Genomic DNA, 19684 nt, shown 5'->3' with positions numbered 1-19684 from the left:
GGAGCAGATGGACCACAAAATGAGATTCTGTAACCTTCTTACCCAATAGATCTGCTTTCTGCGTGTATTCAGACATATTTACTTACTGTAGTGACAATTATCAGTTTTATTTCTTTTAAGAAAACCAAACAACTTCAGCTCAGTATGAAAGAGAGCAAACTAAATTGTCTTCTGGCACCGTTACCATCCATATAATTTAAAAGCTATTAGGAGATATGTGGCTGGATTCCGATCTGTGTTATACCTGAATATGCCCATTAAATCTGTAGACATGCTTAGGTATAAGGGGACAGACACAGTGTGTACAGTCTGTGGAATCTAGATAACTTTTTCTTGTTCATAAAGGTCAGAAGAGCAGAGTTGTTTATTTCCCAGGATATTTTGTTTGAATATACTATTTGGATGGCCAGATGAAGCATCTTTTTACTTGCAAATGAAGGGAGTTGGATGCAAAATTAACCAAATAATAATAACTACAAAGCTTCAAAATGCATTAAATAAAGAATTCAGTTTACTCAGAAACTTGCATGTTTTCTATGCCTCATTTGAGATGCACTGGGTGTATTTTCAGTCAGAGGAGATAAATGTAGTTGGCTGCCATTTGGTTAAGGTATAGCTGTGAATGAAAGCTTCTCCCAGCTCTCAGCCATGCCACGTGTCAGTGTAACCCTACATGCAGCTCATCCTGAAGATCCTCCGTTGTCATTGTGATATCCTTATGGCAGCAAAAGTCTGGAGTTTGACCTTCTGTATTTGCAAAATGTTGCATGTCTCTTCTGGGCTAGCAGCCACAGTCCCCAAAAAGACTGAGGTGGGACTGAGCTTGCCTGTTGCTGCTCTCTGGGAAGAAGGTGCTTCGTCTCAGCTAGCTGCTGAGATTGCCTGCACGTTCAGCCGAGGGAGCTGGCTGCCTCCAAAGAACAAATCATCTCTATGCCTTAGGCAGCTAGTCCAGGAGAAGATAAATCTCCTTCCAGATATACCAACCTCTCAGCTATTGACTGTGAAAAAAAGCTCTAGAAAACAACTTAAAGCAGACACCTAACTTTTAGATTACTTAGGCTGAATGTGAAGAATCCAAATACATTATGACAATCTACTTGGCCAAATATATTGTGACAGGCTCCTGTACTAAAATAAGTGCCTTCACTCTCATGCCGAGCAAATGGGACTTGTCCAACAAGTATGTGGCACACATACGGCCACACACTGGAAACACTGAGTATCTTCCTTAGGAGGAGAAAGGAGCGTGTCAAACCTAGTGATTAGGACCTGGAGTTTTAGGAGTTTTATGTAATGGGGAAAATAAAACCAAGATGTAGAGAAGTGTGTACAAGAATTGCCTGGCTGCCATACATGTGCGAGTGCATTGCCAAGAGCTGCAGGTGTTCAGTGAGACTGCTTTTATTTGAGGTGCCTAACGTGGATTTTGAAACTACCACATAGGCAACCCGGCTTGAAAATTGACCTTAATTTCTGCTAATTGCATGTCTTATTCTTCATTATTTTTCTTGTTAGAGACAGAATTTTGAAAGGCGATTCACTAGTGCAGCTATTTTTGACTCATCGCTGACTTTGTCTTACTTCTTGTTATTTAATGGGTTCCAGTGGCCATATGCCGCAGAGAATCCTGGAACAAAGTGAGTAAACTGGGAGGCATTGCTCGGAAGGATAAATTTCACAGTTGGAAACACTCTTAATACTAAGCCTTCTAACCAGTTTTTCCAGAAATCTCAGGCTTGATTGCCATGATATCTGAACATGGCATTAGCTACTCTAATGAGGAAAATAATTGATATGCTATGGAAATTAGTTCTAATTAGATCTTGTTAAGATAAATATCTCCATTCAGCTGAAAACTTGAAGAGATACGTTTTGCAGCATTCTGGATTATAAATATGACCCTTGTTCTTTACCCTCCTCTGCATCTTTGGTTACTACTGGTAGAAGCGAATGTGAAAAGCCTTCTTATCAGAATTGCTGAAGTCTTTACTCACTTGACATGGAATAAGTGACAAAAATGCTAAATAGTTGAAATCTTACATAACTTAAAACCCATTTATTTTTTACATTGACCTTAGACAAAGATCCTAATTTCAGAACTGTGCAACAAGATGCCTTCTGTCTATTCATTTTCTTCAATTAAAGAAATACATTAATGCTTATATAGTTTCAGATCCACAGCAAATAATGCTCTTCAATGCTCTTTGACACTGTTTTCGTTGACTTTAGAACAACGTGTGCTGTTCTATCAATAACATTTCAATGGAGGGCAAATATCGAATGCAAGCTATAACAAAATCAAAGTTTCTTTGAAATTTTAAAGGAAAAAGAAGAAAAAGAGCCCAAAATATGTGTGGTGGGCCAGTATTTAGGCCAGAAAGATGACTTATACTCAGATGTATACTTTGTAAGGTGCTGCCAATCAGTGGGCTGAACTAATCTTCCCCCTTCAGTAGTGGATGTACCATTGGGACTCAAAACAGGATGAACCCTTATTGGCAGCTGCCTCCTTTTCTTCCAGGTTGCACAAAACACAGATCCAAAATCTTTACTATCTTGATGGGCTTGAATTTCCAGCTTGCACACTGACACTCCTTTCTCAGTGCAAAAGAGAGGGGAATCAATATTCTCTCCTAATTGTAGTTTGATATTTTCTCATTTTTCACAGAATAAGCTGTTTAAAATGAACCCTCTAAAAGTCTGCCTTTGGATATTAATTTTTAGCCCCTGAGCTAATGACCTACAAGCCCTAAAACCACTGCATGAATCCTGTAACATCACAGACCATTAAAAAAAAAATAACACGTTAAGGAGCCAATTTCCATTATTTGCTGCAATTCCTTTGCCTTCAGCCTGGCAGAGCTGGCAGCTTTAGCCAGCTGCTCCTGTTCCCTGCAGCCACCAGTTTGTCTTCCAGGGAGCTGGGGAGTACTTGGGGGGTGACTCTGCAAAGTGATGGGGACAACTCCTTGGTGCATGAGTGCTGCTGGGAACCCAGAGGCCTGAGGATACCACAGGGAACCAGCCTGGGCCAGGGGGATTTGTCCATGAGGACCACCGCTCCAGGAGGTGCGTTTACCAAGCGTTCCACAAGGATGAGGGCAGAAAGGACAAAAGCTTCTTCTAAGCAAATCCAGTCCCTCTGCAAAAATAAGTAATAATCCACCTCTGTGTCTGATTCTTGGCAAGGAAGGGGAAAGGTGAATGATCTGATGTTTGCAGTCATGGTTCCTGGCAGCTTTGCAATGTCTCTGTCTTGATATATATTCCTCTGTCCACTGACATTTTTTTGTACGAAATAAGTGCGGGGGAAACCGTGGCAACCTAGTATATAATTTTCCTGGATGAAGGTGAATAATAAGTGAGTAAAACAAGATGACTCTTCTTATGACCTTTAAGTATTAATAAATTAAATACCCATTTGCATTACTCATTTTTTATTATTAATGTATTTTTTTATTCTTGGTGTGTTGGGTCATTAGCACTTTCTGCTTCTTCCCATTTCAGAAAATGCTTACAAGCATTGTAAAGATTCCCAAACGCTCCATGTATAGATGTACATACACAGTCACTGGATGAAGCACCATGCAAACCAGCAGCAGATGTAAGCAGATTTCAGTGGGAGTCTATTGCAATGATTTCACTATTTAAGTCACAGAGCACCAAGGCAGCAGTTTTGGTTTTTTGTTTTTGTTGGTTTGTTGTTGTTGTTTTTTTTTAATGTGTTTACTCTTTTTGTGAGAAACCTAATGATTACAGAAATGAGAAATCAGCCTGCAAACAGTCCAAATTTAAATAAAATCACCCCCACACTAGACTATAACAGTGGCAGATGGACAGAGGAAGAAAGTGTATATAGTCATATTTTTTGCCATTATAGTATAGACCCTTTCAGATTGCAGCAAGCAACTTGCCATCTGCAAATCTGAGTCTTTCCTTTTCTGCTGAGGCACTGATTCAAGAATCATGATTTCTGAAGTTTGAGTTAAAGTGTTAAGCCGTTTATCTCTCATTTTAAAGGCATACTGATCGCATCATTTTACTTCAAACACATGGGAAAGGCATCCTGAAAATTTCCCCCCTGAATTTCTCCTTAAGACAAAACCCGAAGCTGCTGGTTCACTCTTAGGTATGCAGTGAGGTAATGGGTTGCACACATGAATAGCTTTTTTGTCAAATAGTCTCTTATTGCTGTTGTTCTCCCAGCTTTTGTTTGATTTACTCTATGGGCAAATGATTTGCTCTGTGCCTATATGATATGTAGGTCACACTGAGCACCTTCCTAACTGCAGTACCCATACTCAACAGCAGCAATGGGGGTTTGGTTTTAATGTTGCCCCTCTGAAGAGATGAAAATCTGATCACTACATAAATGTCTTTGATTTTTAAGGGCCAGGTCTCATGTGAATGGCTGCTGATTTAGTAGGAGTGTCAATTTAACACAGATTTGCAAACAAAATCTGGATACATTTTCAAAACCCCTCAGTGTGTCAATCCACTGTTGTTTTCCATAGTTCTATCTGAGTGTGAGTTTCCGAAGTGATGCTGAGGATGTGACCATCACAGAGGTCAGACAAACATATGCAAGTTGCAGCCTACCAGGTTTTCCAATGCTTTCACATTATGGGCAGGGAGTTACTTAATCTAAGGGTCAGGACTCCCATAAAGGTTTAGCAGGTTTTTTTCTCTCTATGTAGCTGGCAGTAACCAAAAAAATGTCTTTTAGGGATGAAAGCCTATTTTGAAATTGTCTAAGAAGAAGAGGATGCAATTTGATTCTGGCAATTCCCTTTCAAGAGGTGCTGCAGTATGCTTTGCATTGCAGTGTTTCTAATTTTCAGCAAATCAGGGTCCCTCTCTATGAGGCAAAAAGAGGAAAGGTTTCTTTTGTTAATCATACATGCAAGAGCCATGTACAAAATAAAGTATTAAATACAGTAATTACAGTAATTTTTGTTAAAATATTTCTACACAATAAACCTGTGGCTTTGAAACCTCCACCAGAAGCAAAAGAAAAACAATCCATAATGAAAAAATTGAAATCAGAAGCCGCTAATAACACTAAAGGGAGCCCAGAAGCCAAATTAATGTTTCTACAAAGAAATACTTTCCTACACCAGGCAAATTCCTAGTAAGACTCTTACCTGGGTCTTTGTATATAGGATTCAGATTTCATTTTGAAGCATGCTTTTTACAAACTGTTTAGTGTTCATATGTCATTACCACTGTTGGGCCAGATTGCACCTGGCATCGATATAAACAAAGCTTTGGCAAGATTTCTTTCCTTTGGGATGGAGACATCTGATTTTCAAGCTGAAAACATGTCAGTGTTGCAAGACACTCCAAATAGCCTGTTTTACCAGTGCAGTAAATTAACCCGCCTGGTGTAGTGTTAAATGCTTTACAAACATCGACTGAAGGCAAGGGAGAGAAACAGCAAAAAACAAACAAAAACATTTCAATAACTTGTTTGACTAGGAGCAGTGAAAAAAAGTATAAGCAAAGCTTGAAGAGAGGGGGTGATCCTTGGAAGGCAGGACCACAGAAGAACAAATCTTCCGAATTTTGTCCTGTATTCAATCCAGAGAGTGTGCCACGGTGTGAAAAGACACAGAAGGTAGAGAACAAGTTATGCTGATGACAGAAAAGGCATCTGTATTTGAAAATCAGATTAGGATAAGAGCAAACAGTGACTCTAACTCATCATCTCCTTGTCTACAGGAGGAAGGCTTTTTGAAAGCTGTTGCATGCAAGAGGTTTGCCTTTAATGCTGCAAACCACTGGTGGACAAAGACTACGTAGGCAAAACAGAGGATAAAATATTAGGCTATCCCCTTTGCTTCCCCATTGTTCAGGATGAAAAAGCCGAGCTGAACTTCTGGGCACGCAGAATGGGCTGAATGAAAGCTCTCGTTGCTAGATCCTGCATTTGTGCTAAGCCTGAATGGTCTAGAGGACAATGGGGTTCAACCTGCCTGTGGCTCTACAGCGATTCTGCAATATAGATGTGAAACTAGAATAGCTGGAAAGTAGGTCCACATGCATATGGTGACGAACAGTGACCTGTCCTGAGAAACACAGACAGAAGGAGTGTTCTTGAGTATATTGTATTTATATAGCTGTAACACTGAATCCATTTTGCTACTCATCTTGATATTTTAATTATCTGGATAGCTGTCTATTTACAAACATGCATGTAAGTGGGCTAGAATAATTAATTAATATTCTTAAGCATTCATAAATTGTGACGAAGTTTAGGTTAGGGTGGATGATAATTCCCGAGAGGATTACATTTCTGTTAAGTGTAGGTTTATATTAGTAAGATCAGCATGATTGATTCTTGCTTGGCCAGCATTAGAGGACTCAGCTTCCATACTGGCAGAGATTATATCTGGTCAACAGGAAAGGAAAACTGTCCAAGAAACTGCCAACACAGAATGTGAAGCTGTGAAACCTGGTCAAGAAGAAATAAAGCCAAATAAGCAACAGATGAAAAACTGTCTTAAAGCAAAGATCAAATCACTCAGTTGGAAATTAGAATTGTATTGGAAAAGGTAATGCCAAGAGCATGGAGGGACATAGGAATTTTTTAAAAAAAAAATTAATAAATAAACTAGAGTGATTAACACCAGTAATATTTTTTTTTTTAATGGACCTTAACATTTTTCAAGAAAATGTAAAACAAATCAATTTTAATATGCACAGAGACTTCTGACAAACAGCAGAGAGGACTTTTAAACCTTGTGAATCTTTTGGAAGAGAATGCCACAGGTCCCAGTACAAGAGAGTTGTGGGCATACTGGAGAGGGTCCAGCAAGGAGTCACAAAGATGATGAAGGGATTGGAGCTTGTGTCCTATGAGCAGATACTGAGAGAGTTGGGGCAGTTCAGCCTGGAGCAGAGAAGGCTCAGGGCGATCTCATCAATGTATATAAATACCTGAAGGGAGGGTGCAAAGAGGAGGGACCCAGGCTCTGCTCAGTGGTGCCCAGGGACAGGACCAGAGGCAATGGACACAAACTGAAACACGGGAGGTTCCCTCTCAACATCAGGAAACACTTTTTCTCTGTGAGGGTGACCGAGCGCTGGCACAGGTTGCCCAGGGAGGTTGTGGAGTCTCCATCCTTGGAAATATTCAAAAGCTGCCTGGAGATGGTCTTGGGCAACCAGCTCTAGCAAGGGTTTAGAGTAGATGCCCTCCAGGGGCCTCTTCCAACCTCAGCCATTCTGTGATTCTGCAATTCTGTCTAAATCTCACTGGGCAAGGTGAATGAGGAACCAAAAAAGAAAGACACTTTGGTAAGATTCACACTTTACAATGCTTTTCTGGTACTATTGTACCTGGTACAGCACCCTTAGATGTTGGAGTAGTCTGGTGGTCTCAAGAGGGACAACAGATTTAATCCTGCACCCATGCTGCAGGAACCTACTGCCTCCGAAGAGAAGACTTCCTAGGAAGTTTATTGACCATTGCATGCCACATGAAAGAGTAGGGAGAGAAATGGGTAGGGAACTCACCAACAAATAAAGCAGAACAGCACTAATGTTGTTTATTTTACCCTCAGAAAATAAGTGAGGTTCTCTAGATGTAGAGCAAACCCTGGACAAGTGGTAGAAGGACCACCTTGGACTGTACTGACCACAGCCCCATCCCAAGCAAAACCAATGACACTTTAACCAGCAGAGGACATGAATGATCTGCTGTGTCCAGCAGCATAACCACACACCAACACAAGCACCACAAACACACTGGTGGGGACGGTTCCTCAGTGCCCAGTTGAAATGAGCAAATGGAGCTTCTGGAGGTTGCAGGGACGGCTGCCGAATGGACATGATGCTCAGTGACAGGCTGGCAGCAAAGGGAGCAACCACTGCTGAGTCCCAGCAGGGTCAACCTGCACCTGATGCAGGTGATGGGACTGGGGACTCTGGCTGGAGGAAATGTCTCTGGGCACTGCGGGGGGAAAACCACCTTCTGGTCTCAATATAAAACACATTATTACTGAGGTAATCAAAAAGCGTAAACAGGTTTAGCAAGTAAAGCAGAACAGCTTCCCTTAAAAATAGTTTGTTTTGTAAGTAGGACATGTTTTCATGAATCCTTATTGGCAGTCCATCCAGATCAAGAAGGAGATTCATATCAAGTCAAAGGGACAAACAAATACTGAATACATATTTAATCGACACGCTAGTGCGGCAGAGTGGCTCATGTCCACATTGCATAGGGACAAACCTCTAGAGCAAGCTGCAGTGATGGATACGTAGCACGTGGGTCTGGGTCTCCCCATGACACACAGTGGGGCTTTGACGGAGGTACAGTGCAATTGTTTTTCTGGGTGGTTTTTCTCCAGTTCTAGCAGCTGAAATAATACTAGGTAGGACCAGATGGTCCTTGTGGTCCCTTCCAACCTAGTATTCTATGATTCTGTGATTCTATGGGTCTATGAATACGAGGAGTGTGCCATATCAATGTGGAGGTTTTTAACCCTCAGCTATGTGTTGCATGCCCTGGGGCATTTCAAAATGTCACGTTTGAGTGTTTGGAGGTACACAGGCCTTGCTGGATCAGCATCACAGGACTGAGCAGGGGGGAGGCAGCTGAATGTGGTGCTGTTCTGCCCATACTGCACTTCGGGTGCAACACGCGCAGAGACCTATCTCTAAAACCACGCCGTTGTTTTGGTTTGGAGGAAATAATGATTCACTCCCTCAAAGGAGAGTCTGGATGTAAATGAGCCATTGTGCCTTGTGGGCAGGTGAGGTCCAAGAACATCAGGTGAAGTTGGGAGCTAAGTTATCTGATGATGTAGATTTTCTCAGAGGGTCCATAAACAGAAACTGAGACAAATTACTTGATCTCACAAGGGACCACGGGACTGGATGAGAAAATCTCTGCTTTAAAAAGCTGTCCATGAGATGAGAAGGTTTAAGTCTCTCTAGACAACACAAGAACCCACCTGGTGGGAGGACTTCCTGGGGATGTCTTGCTCAGTGTATGACATCTGAGTGACCAGCGGGTGTCATAAATCCTGAGCCAAACCCGTTGCATGGAAACATATGCATCTACAAGGTGACACCACTTAACTTTAAAATATAAGTTGAAAATGATGCGATGAGAACTTGTTAGCACAAGCACAATTTTACTGTGGGCATAACCTGTAAAAACTTGGACTTGGGGAATTCTGTAGGATTTTGATCACATTACAAAATATTAATTTGCTAATTAACTAATGCAGATAAAGGACTTTATGAAAAACGAGATAAGAGCTGTTAATCGGTATTTGCGCAATACAAAAGGACATGCACAGTTGTTCAAACCTCTAGTTTTGCTGAGACTGTGGGCAGACTGGGAAAAGTTCTTCCAGGAAAGAGGAAGGATGAAGGAAACCATGGCACAGCTGACCTGATTTTTCTTACTGCCTTCTGCATTCCTGGGGGCTTCTGAGCAGCTTGGGGCAAATGTTGGCTCCTTCAGTACAAGAAGGCACAAGCCTCTGGCCAGTTGCTTTCTTTCTGATAAACTTCTATTTGCCTCCTTTAGCTTGCCTTTAAGTTTCCACATTGTTTAACTTTTACCGTGTTTGGCTTTAATGATTTTTTTAAATAATTTATTAAATAATTGAGGCAGTAACTAAACAGTGCTTCTGATGCTACTCATTTGCCACTCTTCAAAATGTACAAGACATGTCTCACTTAGAATCACCACACCTGAAATCAGCTGCTGAACTGATAATTCACTAAAGCAGATGTACTTTTGACCAACAGCAATGTATTTCATTATCAGCATTAATAAAAAGATACATTTTAAAAAAAAAAAACTGGATGCCTAGATGTACACATTTTCCATAAAAATTTATTACATTTTACCAAGAAAATACACCTTAAACTAGAAGATTTTTAAATAAAAAATGTCCATAACATACAGTTAAGTTCATGTGTTGGATGAAAGAAATGTACAGCCTTTTTGGATTTTTTTAATTGATACATCAGATTTAATGTTTTGTGGTCTCACTCCATCATGCAGCAGCTCACTCGGACTGTCCAGGAAAACTAATTAACACTAATGCTTCTAAAGAATTTTCATTTGTGATGCTAATCTGTCACAAAACCAAAAGCATCCTCAGAAAGCCAGGGAAAGCAAAGAGACTACATCTTGCAGCCAGCTTAAATTAGTGTTAGCTTGATTTGTCTTAATTAAAAGGTTGTTTATATCTCTTTTGTAAGTGTTTATAAAAGTTGGCAGACAGAAGAATAGCTGCCTACGTACATGAACAAAATTTTCTTTTATTGAAGCTGTTGTATATAGTACTGTCATTAAAAAAACATTTTGAAATGTTTCTGTACACACTTTTAAGGTATAAGCCTGTCTCTGTGTTTATGTATACACACACAGCCCCCCCCACGCTGTATTATTTTTGCTACAGAGATATTTTTGCTAAGTCCTCATATTACATGAATATTTCTATGTGCCAATTCATTTTAGAAGCCTACTGGCCTCTATTTAAATTTCTCTGAGATAAATGCAAGTCAGAAAAATATCTTAAACACAACTTGTGAAAATGTCTTGCTCCTGCACTAATATACACATCCTTGGCTACCCCGTCTCAGCAGAAACGTCGTGCTTACATAACTGAGCACCTATGAAGCTTTGTGGGCATTCATGAGCCCTGGGTCCTGGACTGCCAGCTGAGTGGACCTCAGGTTCTTCTTCTCTGGTTAACCACATTCACAGCATATCAAGCCAGACCATCACCCTGTCATCATATGTGGAAATTGTCCAACTCTAATGAGACTGGATAAACCCCACCTAATATCTTCAGGATCCATGTTGGCCACGTTGGTAGAAGGAGGGAGAGGCTTGCTAAGCTTACATGGCAGCAAGCAGCTCCCAGCTATTCATAAACAGCTTTAAGAGACCTTGTCCTTTAAAAATACAGGGTAAATATTGTTGATAGGTGCACTAACGCATTCCTAGACATTAAATAAAACTTCTAGGAAAATGGGCAAAGAAATTAAGATTCCTCAGGAGAGCATAATTAAATTGTAGCTTAGTTCGTAATGCTGGCCACCGAAGTTTGTTTCATTTAAGTGTTGCTAGACCATGTACTGCATGTAAAGACAATTAGCAGAGCAGGGAGAAAAGCAGCAGATGCTAGAGATGCACAGAGTTGGATGACTCATTATGGCATGAAGAATCTCTCTCAGAAAAGTGAAAAGGTTGGTATAAAAAAAGAAAAGGCTTGGATAGACCAAATAATTATTAGTGGAAGAATCCAACAATTTCATGAGAGAGTAGCGGGAAAATCAGGATCTTGCAGTGCTCTAAAATGTGTGTTTGCCTGAACTGCAGAGGAGAAACACCAACATACACGATGGAGACCTTATTGTCCCTCCTCCTCCTCCCCGCTCCTGTCCCTCCTTTCCTTTAGGATTACATGGTGGGTTTGGTGTGTTCCCTGTTGAAGCAAAAGAAAGCATGTTTTAAAACTTCCTAAGTCTTCAAAACTACTCAACTGATTATCTGCTCCAAAGTAACTATAAATTATTTAATAACAGTTTCCTGGAGGTTTTGTGATGTATGCATATTTTACAGCAGTTTTTCAGCCTAACAAGATGAACTAGAAATAAGTATTTGCCATTCATTCTCACAAGTACCTGATGCATGTAAGGTAGAAGGCAAGTCTCATGAACCAGGCACCTCCTGTTCTCAGAAACACTCTGCTCTGCTGTTACGGTTCTCTTTGTTTCCTTAAATGTAATTTGTCTTTTCTCTTGCCAATCTCATTTGTGAATTTGAAACTAAATGAGGTATCATTTTGTATGATATCACTTCACTGACAGAGACAAAGCATGTAAAAAATGTCAGGCTTTCCCTCTGCAGAAATTCAGTTTTACCCCCAAAATGCTGGGGGTATATAATATATGTGTGCTTTTGTAGAATCTTATTTGAGAGATGCATTCATAGAGTATGCACTAATATAAGTGACAAAAGATTCAGCAATGTCAAGTCCTGTAAACAAATTGCTCCAGGGAAGTAACATTAACACGTAATTGTATGTTTTTACCATGTCAGGCCTGTCACAAAAAATAACTTGAATTGTGATTATAGTAATTAATTTTTCCTCTGCCATTTGAAACATGCAAACTGATTATGGCAATGAGGATGGTAGATTCTGGCCTGCCATTTTAGCGCATCGTATATTTACATTTCCATATGAAGAATTATTAACAAAAGATGTTAATAGGATGAGATGCATACATAAACATACCTTTAAGTATACCCACTGTATTATACACTAAGACCCAAAGGTCTTGAGGAAAAAAAAAAGGGGGGGGGGGAGGGGGTCAGACTAGGCGGTAAAGATAAAGCAAAACAGATTTTGTCCCCAAAGTCAGGAAGGTCTAGAAATCACAGCACTGGAAAGCTGGTTTGTAGGGTATTGTACCACTTTGAAAAGAAAGAAGAAAATGTCATTTTTTCCATCTGCTGTTGCATTCCCCAAAATTCTCTTAATCTGACCGTCTTTCCTTCATTATTGCTGTATTATCACTGTGTCCAGGGTGAGTGGGTGGCTGAGCTTCCAGCTTTATGGCATTCCTTCTGTTTTGAAGCAGAAATTTCTCTGTCTTGACAAGAAAAAAAAAATAAAAGAAAGAAGGATAGTGATTCAGCTGGCAGGAGGCTATGATAATACACTTACCAGAGGCACCTATTTAGGTGCAGTTGTACTGTGTAGTTTTTATAAATAAGCCCGAGGGGCTCCTTCTTCGCCGCCACCCCCTTCCCCGAGTCTCGCGCTCTGCCTGCCTGATCCCATCCGACAGTAGAGCTGATACCACACTAATCCCCGCAAGTTTGGGACTAATGAACTAACTGCTGGGCTGCCGCCACGGAGCTTGGTCCCAAACTATACTGTACTTCACACTCGATTTATTCTCCAGATGGCGAGACTGCGCAGCCCTGCCGCGAGGGACCACCTCTTCCACTGGAGTGTAAAAGTGGACGGATGTTGTTTTCTTTACAGATTTGATAATTCAGAGCTCGGAACTCGTGAGGATGGTTAGTTCTTAGGTTTAATGGGTGCCAATTGAGCCGGCAACTTGCATATTCCCATCTTTAATTTCCATGTCTGGGTGGCAGTGGATTTGTCGGCGATGCTGCGTCACTGAAACCTTTATCTTCTCCAGTTGGCGTAGCTGCGCGTGGTAATGAACATCTTCCTGTGTCCTCCTCTGAGTCAAACAGAAGGGATGCAAAAGTAGCCACCCTAGCCAATGTTTTTTTTTCCCCCGGTGGGTTTTCCAGCATGCATTGCAAATTCAGCATATTTTAATAATATCACTGTTTACCGCTGTTGTCTTTCTCTGTTGTTCAGTTTGATAAAGAACCCAGCCCATGTGGGACCCAATGGGGATACCACCATCCCAAGCTACCTGGGGATAGAATTGTTTACTTACCAATCAGATTTATTTCTTTATTACCTATTCATTCGTGATGGAGTGTTACCCAATGTTGTAGTTCTCATGTGAAGAACAGGGTAAATAATTTCTTTCACCATTCTTTAAAAATTCTGGTTGGACCTTTCTTGGTAGGGACTTCACATAGTGGTTGGAAAACATGTTTATTCTTGCATCTACTGCTATAAAGAAATTATTGTATCAAGGACTACTTTTTTCTTTAATATTATGATGTTGAAGTAGTTTACCTAGCTTAAAATTTTAGCTTTTGTGTGGATCCCACTCTAAGAATAGTACCTACATTTCACTGCATAATGAGTCAGAAAGGGCTCTCCCTTTTCTCTATGTTTTTAGAACATTTAGTCAGAGATTTTAGTACAGCTTTTATTTACCCATGAAATGTTTTATTGGAAGCTGTGTAGGGAACTTGATATACCCCACTAACATCACTGGGAATTTCTCTGTTGTAGGAAGGGTGGGCACTGAGTCAAACCCCTCACGAGCTCTGACTTTGACTACCAGGTCCTCTCAGTTTGTCTCGCAATTAAAAATGTAAATTAAATCCTGATGTAGAAACTATAGTGAGTAGAAGTATTTTATCATGGAAAGGAAACATTTCCATTCCTGGGGTATCTAGGCAGACAGATATAAACGTAGTGGTTCTAAGAAAATGCATCAATTCTCAACCCAACAGATGGCATGGGTGTGTTAACTAACATAGCAACATATTTTCTATTAAAATATGGGAAAAAACAACAACCCCCTCCCCATGTTTGTTGGTTGGTATGAATTCAGTGAAGTTGTTGGTTATTTTTGGGATACGTACCAGAGGGCTGCACATTTAGTTTATGTAAATTGATAACAGCAACAGCCTGTTAATAAGTGTTTTGTATGGAAATATACCTAGAAAGACACGATCTGTCTTTTTTGGGAAGGGAGTTTGCAGCCTGAGCAGAAAAATCGCTAATGAGACCGTCTACTGCTCATTATTGCAATCTGAAAAAAATCGTAACAAATTTAGCTGTAAATTTGCTAGATATGTGCCTTCAGTTGGAACTGGATGGTGCCTTAGTGGATAATTTGGGGAGATCTTTCTTTTGCAAATTGGATCAGTATATACTGAAACGGTGATAATCTGACTTTAAGTAAAAGCATAAATTGTTTTGGAGCATGTTTCTAAGCTACCCTTCTGCATCATATCCAGAAGCTTTCGGCCCAGCCCTAGAAACCCATTACCCCCCGGCTGGAGAAGGGATTTGTATCACCCGGTAATGGCATCATATGGTTCGGTTTACCTAGTTCGGAAGGACTATTTCAGACGGCTGTGCGCCGGAGCTGTCTTCCAGCTGGACGTGTTTGTAGTAAACTGCATGCATCTTTGTGTGGCTTTCCTAATGGCCCCAGTCAGAGCTCATTCACAGCAGTTCGAACATTTTCAGCTCGTATTTTCCAGAGATTACCTCCGAACGTGCCCCTCGATGGCGGTGCAGGGGTGCAGACACGTGCGCCGCGTTCCCGTCTGGCCGATTATGGGGCATATGCTCCCAGCCTTTGGAGGAGCACGGCTCGTAGCCCCAAGCCCAAGGCTGCTTGCTTCAGGTTTCATTAACTTTCTGCTTCATTATTCCTTTCCTTTTAACCGGTTAGAGCCATCAGTTGCTTTTTTACTCCAAACTTAGCCTAATTATCGGGGGGTCCCAGCCCTGTAAATCAGTACACTGCAGGGCTGTCGCAAGATGGCCTGGGAGCCCCTGTTCTGATGGGAGCTGACAACTGTAAGCTACTGTTCCCTCGCACTGTTTAACTCAGACCACATTGGGAAACCGCCTTTGCCCCTCTCGCCGGCAGAGATTTGCATCCGTCTGGTTTAAATCTACTGTCATGTGCCGTCTCTCTGATTGGTATTACCCTCGATATTAACTTTGATGATTCCTTTTTTTTTTTCCCCCCTTGAGTTTGCCTGTTTTCTTGAAAAGCATCTCTATTCAGCAACTGCGTATTGTTAAAAGTTGTTCCTGAACCTCCCCATGAGTCAGGAGCTTTAAAGTTTTATTAGCCCCATAAAAACTCTTCACAAATGAAATTACTTTTGATAAGTGTGCATTTTGACAATGCAAATTTGTTAGGGGCTGTTGGCGAGTGGTAGGAATGTGGGGTTGAAACTGCAGTTGGCAGGAACGGGGAGCCCAGCACCCTCATTGCCCCTCCCCTCTTCTTCTCCAGGCCAAGAAAAGTGTTTCATTTCAGAAAAGCATGGAAGTATTCTTCATACAAATCAAATAGTAAACAGATTTGTAAATTTACATTCACAAAAATTAGCGAACAGCCATCGGAAGAGCGTGTCCTTGGAGATTTATTTTGTGCTGGCCCTATAGCTTTTACTTGGCTCAAGAAAAATCTACAGGTTGCTTTGGCATTGTTTTCTTATGTGAGTTGTGAACTGTACTATGGGCTTTAATACACTTTGGATACATGGAGAAAAGGAAAACTGATATAGCAAAACCAGAGAAGTAGATGTACATCTGTGCTAGTGACATTGATGCTGTTTTATTATAACACGGGCAATATAGAGATGAATTACAAAAATTAATTGTTTTATGCAAATATATTAACATCACATTTCTGTGAGTGCAGCTGTTTAGTGCAACATGTGATTAGTATAAATAATTGTGTTTGTTAGACATGTTCAGTAATTGTGGACACAAAAGTAATGTTTTCTACAAGTGGTGGTGTGGAAATACTTGGACATACAACCTGAGCATTTTATTTCCTAGTTATAAAGAAATTAAGAAGGTAAAATTGCGAGGTGCTGGTGATGACTGCTTCAATAAATGTCTAAGGGTGACAGACATTTTGGGGACACCAGTATACTGGCTGTCTAACTTTTTCCCCACATCGTTTCAACAAGTTTTCTGCTTGGCGCACTTTTCTGTCAATAGAAAATAAGCTTTCTTTTCCTTTTCTTGTGCCTTTATACACATGTACATCGCAGAGAGAAGCAAGACTGACAGTTGTGAAAACCCTTGAAGAGGTTGACCTTGGCCATGCCGAAAAGTGTGTGAGGATAAACTCTGTGTCCAGTGGTCTTGCAGAAGAAGATCTAGAGGTGCTTCTGCAGTCCAAGACCCTTCCTTCAAGCATGATGCTGCCAAAGGTTGAAAATGTTGAAGAAATAAGATGGGTGAGTACCAACAGCACAGTAGCTTTTGACTGAAGCTGTTGGGCCAAGTTCACACAAGCATAGAGATGAATGACTCTGAGTTATGAGGAAGGCTGCAAATACCGTATTGTGTCATTGCTTGGCTAAGGTAATTGTGAAATGCATCCATTTAAGTGTGTGTAAGATGTGCTATACAAAAAGCATACATGGAACACCTTGCATTTATAAAGAAGACAGATTTATTTCTCCCACAGTCAGCAAAGAACCAATATTGATGTCAGAATATTTTATAAAAAATAGAATATCTGACTCTTCTCTAACTATCCTAACAAACAAAACCAGTGTTTCTGTCCATAACCCTTAGTTACATGTATTGTAAGCAGGAGTTGTGGAAACCGTGTTAGCGACATATGAAAAAATGAGTTGGGGGGAAGGTCACTCCTTGGGGCAACTGGAGGAACAAACAGGAAGCTTTTAACTAGTGTTTTTAATTAGCACAGATATTATTTCCTGAACAGTTCTCTATTTCTTCCTTTTTAATTGCTGACAGGTGTGTTTGTGTTTCACGACTGACTTTTCAGCCAATAAAAACCTGAAATGTAAATGGTTGGCATGTCAAATTACTTAAGAAAACTTTGAAATAGGCCTAATTATGCTATAATTGTTTTAATTGTCAAGAAAAGAGGGACGTTTGTTTAGATATACCATTATTTGTGTAACGTAGCAGTAAGGGAATAATACATAATTATTCACTTCTATATTTTTGCAAACCGCTAGCCGAGCAACTAGCACGCATGCAAGCTGTGATGAAAGGCAGGCAGACGCATTAGGATCTATTTTAATCTCAGCATCTAACCTTGATCAAACCCTCAAGATCGGGCGTGAGCGCACAACTGAGCAAACACGTTGGGAACGTGACGAGCCCCGTCCGTTCCGTGGCTCTGCCCCTTCGGCCTCCGCCGCTCGCAATGCAAAGGACACCGTCCCCTTCCACCAACATTTAATTAAATTAACCAGAATATACCTCTCAGGGTTTACAGCCGTGTAAGTGTTAGACGTAACTTGTCAGTAATGAATATTCATGCTTCCAAAATGGCAGGGCCCTGGCTGCCATCACGCAGGTTTTGCGGGGAGGTGAGATGCGGGGGGCTCTTTGTCCCCTCATCCCCTTCCACCTTCCCTCTCGCCAACTTTGATTTCCTTTGCGGGAAACAAGCCAGCCCCAAAAACTTCTGCCTCACCGCCCACCTTGTGCTCCCCTCTCACTTTGCCCAACCTTTGCACACAAAGAGAGCACTCTGCTTAACGCGGCTGCCTTCTTTACCCCAATCCTCCCCAAATTCACCCCGGCGTGATTTTTCAGCCTCCCAGAAGCTGTTTATTTCCCCCCCACCCCACAATCCCCCCCTTCATTTTTATTTATGTGCAGCAAAAAACCTGGAGGCTGATGCACAACTAAAAGATGGGCTTACTTGTTTTCTTTTGTGTGAGAATCTCTTGCTTTCCTTTTGTCCCTGGTGTGGGTACTTGTTTGACTGGCATGGCTTATTGGACTATAACAAGCGTAACTCTCCCTCCTTTGTGGCGGGACAATTCTCCCACAAATCCCGACCAGTGTGCATTCTTCCCGACACACTATTGGGTGTGCACTGGAATTGAAAGAATTGCTGAGGCCTTGCTACTTCATCCCCTCCCCAAGCTTTGTGGGTTTTTTTTCCCTCCGCCTTCTTTTTTTTTTGTTGGTTTTTTTTTCCCCTTTTCTCCCTGAAATGAACACTTTAGCGGGCCGGAAACATTTAATCGTCTCCTTTGAAAAAAAAATAAATTAATTGAAACTTCTCCACTCGTTACCTTTTGTATTGGTGCTCATTGCATTTTTTTTTTAAAGGGAGAGGAAGGGAGACAATATTTAATTAAATGCACTTTTTTGTTGTTTGTTTACCTTCAAAACAAAAGATAGAAAAAAATCCCAGGAGTGTGACTTTTAGAATATTTTAAATTAAAAGAAGAGCTTTAACTTGCATCTAAAATACAAACACAGTAGCACTTCTTACTTTTTCTTTTCACTTAACAAATAAAAAACAGATAGGGGTCTCAAGAATATATGCTGATGCCATTTTATTAGCTCATCGTCTCCATGAAGTTTACTGTTTTCTGTCACTGTAGTACCTGCCATACTGTATCCTCACAAATGTGAAATGCATTGATTTTTTTTTTTTCCCTCCTTGTGCATTTTTGGGTGGAATTCTCTTCTCCAAAGAAAAGTTACGGAGAGGGCCACGGTGACGATGCATAGCGGGGTTGGGAAGGGCAGAAGAAAGCTGTGATTTATTTTGGCCTAATTGTAAAGTTACTGCAAATTGCTGGAAAGCTTTTTTTTCAAGATCTGGGTGATTAGATTTTCCTTCTTTTGGGGAGGGGCGGTGGGGGGAAGCTAAAAGGGGAAATAACACCTCTAATCCAGCTTCTGGTAAATAGGCTGCCAGCTTTTAAAATGAGTTTCCTTTCTATTAGTCAGAATATTATGCTAAGCCTTAAGCATTAGTTTTTTATGTTGCCATAGCAGCCTTATTCCTGCAGGGTTGTGACCTGCGATGATTACAGTACAAAGCTTATAGGGTCTTGAAACCCCCTTTGAAGATGAAAAGTCTTTGATGGTTTATATTTATGCAAATCTCTTAGATATGATTTACCCAACTGAGACTGAATGGAGAGATGATTAAAATTCCCTTTCCTTTGATATCCATTAATAGTAGAATATTCCTTAAATTTAAAATATATGCATATGTTATTTTTGTCTTTATTTACTAACATATTTTTGCCACACCTGCATTATGTTTATCTCTGGACAAATTGCACGATCTGGACAGACATAATAGATTTACAATATAGGGCTGAGGGTTTTTTCCCCCCCTTTTTTTTTTCCTTTTTTTTTTTTCCTTTTTTTTTTTTCCCCCTTTTGAAAGGGGAAAAATCTGTGCAAGAGCTTTTGTATGTTTCCAGATGATAGATTTTGGAATTTGGGCTACCCCACTGGCAGCTCAGAGCTAGCTGTGAACTGGT

General features: G+C 40.7%; 1 protein-coding gene across 1 annotated transcript in view; it reads left to right on the top strand.

Annotated features, from left to right (window-relative positions):
* Window positions 1-19684, top strand: part of CLYBL (citramalyl-CoA lyase) — a gene marked incomplete at both ends in the record, with an annotated part of 176579 nt that overhangs the window by 131516 nt on the left and 25379 nt on the right. Inside the window, one exon of the mRNA XM_080357865.1 lies at window positions 16454-16642. Coding sequence (XP_080213991.1) covers window positions 16454-16642 — 189 coding nt within the window. The remainder of the gene's footprint in view (window positions 1-16453; window positions 16643-19684) is intronic.

The sequence above is a fragment of the Nesoenas mayeri genome (genome assembly GCF_963082525.1).
Source record: "Nesoenas mayeri genome assembly, chromosome: 1".
In the NCBI taxonomy this organism is placed as follows: domain Eukaryota; kingdom Metazoa; phylum Chordata; class Aves; order Columbiformes; family Columbidae; genus Nesoenas; species Nesoenas mayeri.
This window is presented reverse-complemented; position numbering and strand designations above follow the sequence as displayed.